The 7386-nt window shown below is 44.9% G+C and overlaps 1 protein-coding gene across 1 annotated transcript in view; it reads right to left on the reverse strand.

The window, feature by feature from the left end:
• Metap1 (methionyl aminopeptidase 1) overlaps window positions 1–5642 on the reverse strand; it is a 32196-nt gene extending 26554 nt beyond the window's left edge. Inside the window, exon 1 of the mRNA XM_038310875.2 lies at window positions 5484–5642. Coding sequence (XP_038166803.1) covers window positions 5484–5597 — 114 coding nt within the window. The 5' untranslated portion in view covers window positions 5598–5642. The remainder of the gene's footprint in view (window positions 1–5483) is intronic.
• Between the last annotated feature and the right edge of the window lie 1744 nt (window positions 5643–7386).

A 7386-nucleotide genomic window follows, 5' to 3' on the forward strand; every position in this document is an offset into this window, starting at 1 on the left:
GATGAACATCGAAGAGGCTCCTTAGCCATTTGGGCAAGAAACTGCTCTTGCCTGAACTGCTGAATTGGACATGCAGTAACCGAAGAAAAATGACTGCTGAACTTGCCTAATGGTGAGATGATCCTGCTTAATGAAAGAGTCTATGAGACATTCTGCAGGATACAGAAGAAAGTAACTGAACTGTCTTTATCTCCTGCTTTGTGAAAAAGTCTGCTGGATACTATAGGCCGGTAGGCAGAAGTTGGATCCCCCAATGGTACAGAAAAACTTTGGGTGACTATCCAGGCAGCAAGATGTCTCTGTCAATTCTAGAGTTTTGGAAGTTGCTTACAATGCACTTCCTCTTTACTTAGGTAATATTATATCCTTCTGGAGTCTTTGATGGAGTTGAAGAATAGGTATAGTTTTCCTTTGTTATGATAAGATAAAATAGATATATTTTAACTGTAAATCTTGCTTGATAACTGTTTTGTTATATGTAATTTTACTATGTTAAAGCTTTCCTTTTGTTTAAACAGAAAAGGGGAAAAGGTGTAGGAGGTCCTTCTGTCTAAATGTTGCTTTCATTGGTTAATGAATAAAGAAACTGCCTTGGCCTAGTTGATAGGGCAGAACCTAGGTAGGTGGGAAAAACTGGACTGAATGCTGGAAGAAGGGAGGCGGAGTCAGAGAGAGCCACCAGAGTCAGACATGCTGAATCTTTCCGGGTAAGCCACTGCCACATGGTGATATACAGATAAATAGAAATGGGTTAAATCAAGATGTGAGAGTTGGCTAGAGCAAATGAGCCAAGCAGTAATTTAATTATACAGTTTCTGTGTGGTTATTTCAGGGCTAAGCTAGCCAGGTGGCTGAACGAACAAGCAGCCTCTCCCTACAACAGTACATATAATTATCATTAATTTAGTAAGAAAGGATACTACAAATATTAAAATATTACAACCTTTGGAAAGATCAATTTTAAAGATAACAAGTCTTATTCCATTAAAGGAAGAAATTCCCTTAAAATAAATCAACTCAGATAAAAATATTTTTTATGTTTTTAAACATAAAATACAGCATTTTTAACCATAAAATGAGCTATTATTTATATAGTTTACTTTTCTGGTCAGTGCCTTATCTACTCATTTCATCTACCAAAACTATTTGGTAGGAACTATTAGTGCCCCCGTTTCCAAAAGACAAGGAAGCCAGAAGTAATAGCAGAGGAGCCTCTCTCTGCCTTTTCAGACACTTACTCATCCATCCAAACATACTACCACTTGTGCACAGGTCAAGGAAATGAGCATTCAGCCAGGAAAATGACAGCTCACCTTCTGATCAAAGACACTGTTTTCTAACAAATAAGGTAACTGCAGGTCTTTAAAATGTTGTAAGAGTTATGGTGTTATAATAGGAGTCTCTGTAGTTTGGTTTGGTTTAGTTCCAAAGACAAGGGGGTTGGTATTAGGAAAAGGAAGAGTGAGAGGCAGAGGGAAACAAACCACTGTGAAAAGAACATGCCCAATAGCAAGAAAATGTCTTAGTCTCACACTTATGTAAAACACTGTGTTTAGGCAAAGTGACTTGATCGAGGTCTTTACTAGGGCTGAAAGAACAGCTGCGATTTCGCAGGACAAGTGACATTCAGGGTCAGTAAAGAATATAAACACAGCCATGACTACAGCAAGACAATCTGCTTAGCTTGAGAAAAGCTACCCTAATTGTGGAGTCAGAACAACTGACGTAGGTGGGTCTTCTATCTGTTGCTTTCATTGGTTAATTAATAAAGAAAACTGCTTGGCCTGATAGGTCAGAACATAGGTAGGCAGGGAAGACAGAAGAGAATGCTGGGAGGAAGAAGGCAGTGAGACAGTCGCCATGAAGCCAGCCATTCATAGAAGTCTGCTGGATACTATGGGCCTGTAGGCTGAAGATTGATGCCCCAACAGTACAGAGGAACTTTGAGTGACTGTCCAGGTAGCAAAATATCTCAGTCATTTCTAGAGTTTTGGAAGTTGCTTACTTCTTGTTCACCTAGGTAATAGTGTCCTTCTGGAGTCTTTGATGGAGTTGAAGAATAAATAGATAGTTATAGTTTTCCTTAGTTATGATAAAAGATAAAGTAGATATAGATATTGTAACTGTAATTCTTGCTTGATAACTGTTTTGTTATATGTAATTTTACTATGTTAAAGTGAAAGCCTTTCTTTTTTGTTTAAACAGAAAAAGGGGAAATGATGTAGGTGGGTCTTCTATCTATCTGTTGCTTTCATTGGTTAATTAATAAAGAAAACTGCTTGGCCTGATAGGTCAGAACATAGGTAGGCAGGGAAGAAAGAAGAGAATGCTGGGAGGAAGAAGGCAGTGAGACAGTCGCCATGAAGCCTGCCACCAGGTCAGACATGCTGAATCTTTCCCGGTAAGCCACCACCTCGTGGTGCTACACACATTATTAGAAAGGGTTAATCAAGATGTGAGAATTAGCCAGTAAGAGGCTAGAGCTAATGGGCCAAGCAGTGTTTAAATGAATACAATTTGTGTGTTGTTATTTTGGGGCATAAGCTAGCCAAGCGGCCGGGAGCCAGGTGGGAATGCAGCCTGCCGCTCCCATCACTCCAAATACCAAAAGTAGTGACAATCTCATCACTGAAATAAGCATGATCCAACTGTGGGGAAAGCGACTTTTATACATAAGATCCGGTCTGGTTTGGTTTGAGTGGTGTCTTATAAAGCGAAGAATTACAGTGGAGAAATGAATGAACCTCTACAACTAACTGGTGACAAATTTTACAAAGTGGCCAAGGCAACTAATAACAGGGATGAAGAGACAGCATAAGCCACTCTGAGTGTCTGATGACAGTAGATTGCTAGTAGTATTACTAGCAATACTAGTAACACTAGTAACACGCCTACAGATTCCAGCATGGCTACACTCTTCCTACCATAAGCAAGTTTAGGTGTTCTCACAAATGCCACCTATGCTTGATGAACAGTTTTCCAAAACCTTTTAAATTATAAATTACATCATTTCCCTCTTCCTTTTCCTCCCTCCAAACCTTCCCATAAATCCTCTTGTTCTGCCTGGCGGTGGTGGCGCACGCCTTTAATCCCAGCACTCGGGAGGCAGAAGCAGGCGGATCTCTGTGAGTTCGAGACCAGCCTGATCTACAAGAGCTAGTTCCAGGACAGGCTCTAAAGCTGCAGAGAAACCCTGTCTCGAAAAACAAAAACAAAAAACAAAAAAAAATCCTCTTGTTCTTTCTTAAATCTATGGCCTCTATTTCTTTTTTTTTTTAAGATTTATTTATTTATTATGTATACAACATTCTGCCTCAATGTATGCCCACACGCCAGAGGAGGGCACCAGATCTCAGTACAGATGGTTGTGAGCCACCATGTGGTTGCTGGGAATTGAACTCAGGACCTCTGGGAGAGCAGTCAGTGCTCTTAACCTCTGAGCCATCTCTCCAGCCCCTGGCCTCTATTTCCTTGTAATTACATGTGTGTAAGACTCTTATCTCAAAAAAGAGATGGAGGAGAGGGAGGAGAAAGAAAAAGAGTAAGAGAGAGCGAGAGAGCGAGAGAGAGAGAGAAAGTAGTAGCCAAGCTGGAGAGATGCCTCAACGGTTAAGAGCACTGGCTGCTCTTCCAGAGGACCCAGGCTCAATCTCCAGCCCATATGATGGCCCTGAACTCACTATATAAGCCAGGTTGGCCTAGTAGAGATCTACCAGCCTCTGCCTCCCAAGTGCTGAAATTAAAGGAGTATGCTACTACACCTCCCAACTTTAAACACTGTATAGACTACGTTAATCTACTCACATGGGCCACAATTTTCAGAGCAAATTTTTGTTTTTTAAGTCCAGGTTCCACAAGGAACTCAGTAAGTTAGAACTGTAAAATATTAAAGCCACGAGAGGCCCTGTACCGGGTTGATAACTCTAGTGCTATTTTTAGATCAAGAACCACTTCTCCACGTGCATCGTTTTGCAAAAGACAGCAGCAACAAGGTCAAGGATCATAAACTTTCTAAAAACAAGACCCATACAACAGTGACGATCTCTTGCAATATCTTATCTATAATTGTGAAGGCTTTTTTTTTTTTTTTTTTTTTTTTTTGGTTTTTCGAGACAGGGTTTCTCTGCAGCTTTCGAGCCTGTCCTGGAGCTAGCTCTTGTAGACCAGGCTGGTCTCGAACTCACGGAGATCCGCCTGCCTCTGCCTCCCGAGTGCTGGGATTAAAGGCGTGCGCCACCACCGCCCAGCTTTTGTGAAGGCTTTTAAACATAAGTTTTAATTTTACATTTATCTTCGCAAGTACTTTATATTTGAAAATAGTTGGTCTTGCTCTTTTCACATAACTATCTTCTCCCAGACAAGGTTTCTGGAAGTCAAGAAGAGATCTGACTGCCTCTGCCTCCCAAAGTGCTGGGATCTGAGGCACACCACCACCGCCTGGCCACATAACTATTCTTATTCAACTGTATTTAGATAATCAGTATTAAATTGAACTGGAATCCTTTAAAAGACAAAACACCTTACACTGTAGGGCTACAAGGCCTTACCTTAATTTCAGTGCAACCTTGTGAAATACAGAAGGAAAACTGTCCAAATTCTCTCTATGCAGGCTCACACTGGAACTCGGGAAGTTAAGTAATTCCACTTACTCAAGATCTCACGGGAATTAGCATACTAAGGCCTCTGGACTATTGATTAATTCACCTCTCCCAGGAACCCGTCAATTTATCATCAAAATACTGATATGCCCCTCATCAGCAAACTGTAACTAAGAGCTTAATAACTATCTCTTGCTGCCTTGCCATCATTCTGAGTCTCGAAACGCAAAGAACACAAACACTGTTCAGTAAACACACACTTCTGTCAGGGCCCATTCAGTACTGGGTTTGCTCAGCCGCACAAAACTTCGAATACATCAGAGCCTTAAAGCATGACCCTTGAGGGAACTGTCCCTTCATTCTATGGGACCTTCAGTAACACAAGTGACTCATCTCTTTAACTCACCGGTTCTCTCCATTAATAATCTGAGATGCCAACGGAAAAGAATGAATTACACAGACCCCTCTCTACTCCCACATCCGAAGTTGCTGAAACGTCAAAGCACGGTAGTAAAACACGACAGACATGAGGCTGTAACTAGCTCCCCTCTTCAGGAGCCTGCGGCCACCCCGAGGCCCCGGCAGCTCGCTTCCGTCTCCGTCCGGGATGGCACAGGCACCGGAGAGAAGCCCCCGGAGCGCGGCCCGCGGCGTCCAGACCCGACCCCGGCACCGGCGGAGGTCGCGGGCCACAGCATCCCGCGCGTTCCCACCTGCCCACAACCTGGCCACCCTCCCCAGCGCCGAAGCGCGGCCCGAACCCGCCGCGGGTCAGCTTCCGCCCCCGCGAGCGCCGGCGGCCGCCTCCCGAGGCCCGGGCCGCTCCCAGGCCCGCGGAGGAGGCGGCAGGGCCCTGAGGCGGAGGGGCGCGGGGTGGGCGGCTACCTGCGAACAGAAGTACGAGCCCTGGATGCCCAGCTTGATGCAGGTGGGACACTGGAGCTTGGCCTCGCTGCTGCAGCCGTCCGTCTCGCAGACCCGCGTCTCCACCGCCGCCATGCTGCCTGCCTGCGGAGGAGGAGGAGGAGGAGGACGGGGGAACGGCCGAGGGAGGGGACAGAGCCAGCCCGGGAGGAGCTCGGCCCGTAAACCGAGGCGCCGGACGGGGAGGAGTCGGGCCCGCCCCTACGCTGCGCGCTCCGCCCCCGCCGCGCACGCGCACGCGCAGCCAGCGCCCCGCCCTCCCTCCAGGCGCGCGCTCCCCTGCTCCCCGCCCCTCGCCGCGCACGCGTAGTGGCGCCCGCCCAGCAGCTCGCCCTGCGTCTCCAGGCTCGCCTAACCTAGCTTCGCCGGCGGCGCCACGTGGGGTCCGAGGAGACCCTGCAGCCCACTTCCGTTGTCTGGGCGCCTTCTGGCGGCGGGCGTGACGTCGGGACACGGACCGCGAAATTCCTGAGCCCTCGGTGTTCCCCATTCTCGCAGGTGGTTGGTAAGGGCGTGGATCCCTCTGCTTGGTTCACCTGGCGCTTCCTAGGAATTTAATTCCCTTTTCTGAGTTGCGTTTCTCTCTGGCAGTGCTTGCCCAAGACTGATTCTCAAATAGATAGATAGATGAGAGAGAGAGACAGAGAGAGAGAGAAAGAGAGGGAGGGAGGGAGAGAGAGAGAGAGAGAGAGAGAGAGAGAGAGAGAGAGAGAGAGAGAGAGAGAGAGAAATAATGCTCATTCTCAAAAAATATCAATGAAACAGAGATAGGACTGAAATTAGTTCTTTCTTCCTCGAGCATTGCTCCTTCACACCCCGCCATTGAAATAAATAGTGCTAGTAACTGTCAGATTTGTCAGATTGTTCAACACCAACGATTTTTATATGAATCCGATTTTATAGTTTGAGAGAATCTGCTAATCAAGCAACGTGGAAGCTAAAAAGCTTTTAGAATTTATCAGATACAAACCTGTCGCCTACATCATTCAACTACACATAATCAGTACGTTCCAGAGCTGCTCTTTTCTAACTTGTGTTTGCCACTAGAAGAAAACAAAAAGCAAAAACCTGGTATTTATTTGATCATCAGCTAAATGCTGTGAGTTTTGTTATTTTTCATCTTTTCCACCTTAACAGAGCAGAAAAGCACATATTTTCTTTAATAACTTTTGCTGTATAACCACTCTATAACTTCTAATAAAAATGTATACATTTAACCAAAAAATGTCAACGACTGCATATGTGTATGTTTATATTTGACATATGAATGACTACAAACCCCAGCTTCCGAAACTATGGCTCGCGACTTCTAATGTGGGGGTCGCGAAGTATGTGGCAATAGTGAAAGGTTTTTGAAAGCCTAACAACCAAAAGTCATTCAAAATTAAAAACGAAATGCATCGCAAGTTTTTCCAGCAGCACTTAACGTGTGTATCAAGACTTCTCTGCCAAGCTGATTCTGAGCCCACTGCATGCCCGCTCTGCATTGCCGGTGGGTACCCACACAGGCAGCCAGCAAATGCTGCCTGAACCCCGCTGCTGCAGACTTCTGGAATGTTGTGAATTACAGTGTTTTGTTTGTTTTGTTTTACCATACTTGGTGTTTTGCTCTTAAGCATAATGGTTTCATTACAGAAAACAATGACTTCTAGTATTTTCCTACCATCATTCATCATGTATCAAATCAGTCTATCTTTGGATTAACTTTAAGAAACTGTGACTGGGGCTGGAGAGAAGGCTCAGTGGTTAAAAGCACTGCCTGCTCCTCTAAAGGTCCTGAGTTCAGTTTCTGGCCTGCATGCATGCATGTAGGCAGAACACAATAAATAAATAAATCTTCAAAAAAAAAAAAAAAAAAAGAGGA

The sequence above is a fragment of the Arvicola amphibius genome, chromosome 14 (assembly GCF_903992535.2).
Source record: "Arvicola amphibius chromosome 14, mArvAmp1.2, whole genome shotgun sequence".
NCBI lineage: Eukaryota > Metazoa > Chordata > Mammalia > Rodentia > Cricetidae > Arvicola > Arvicola amphibius.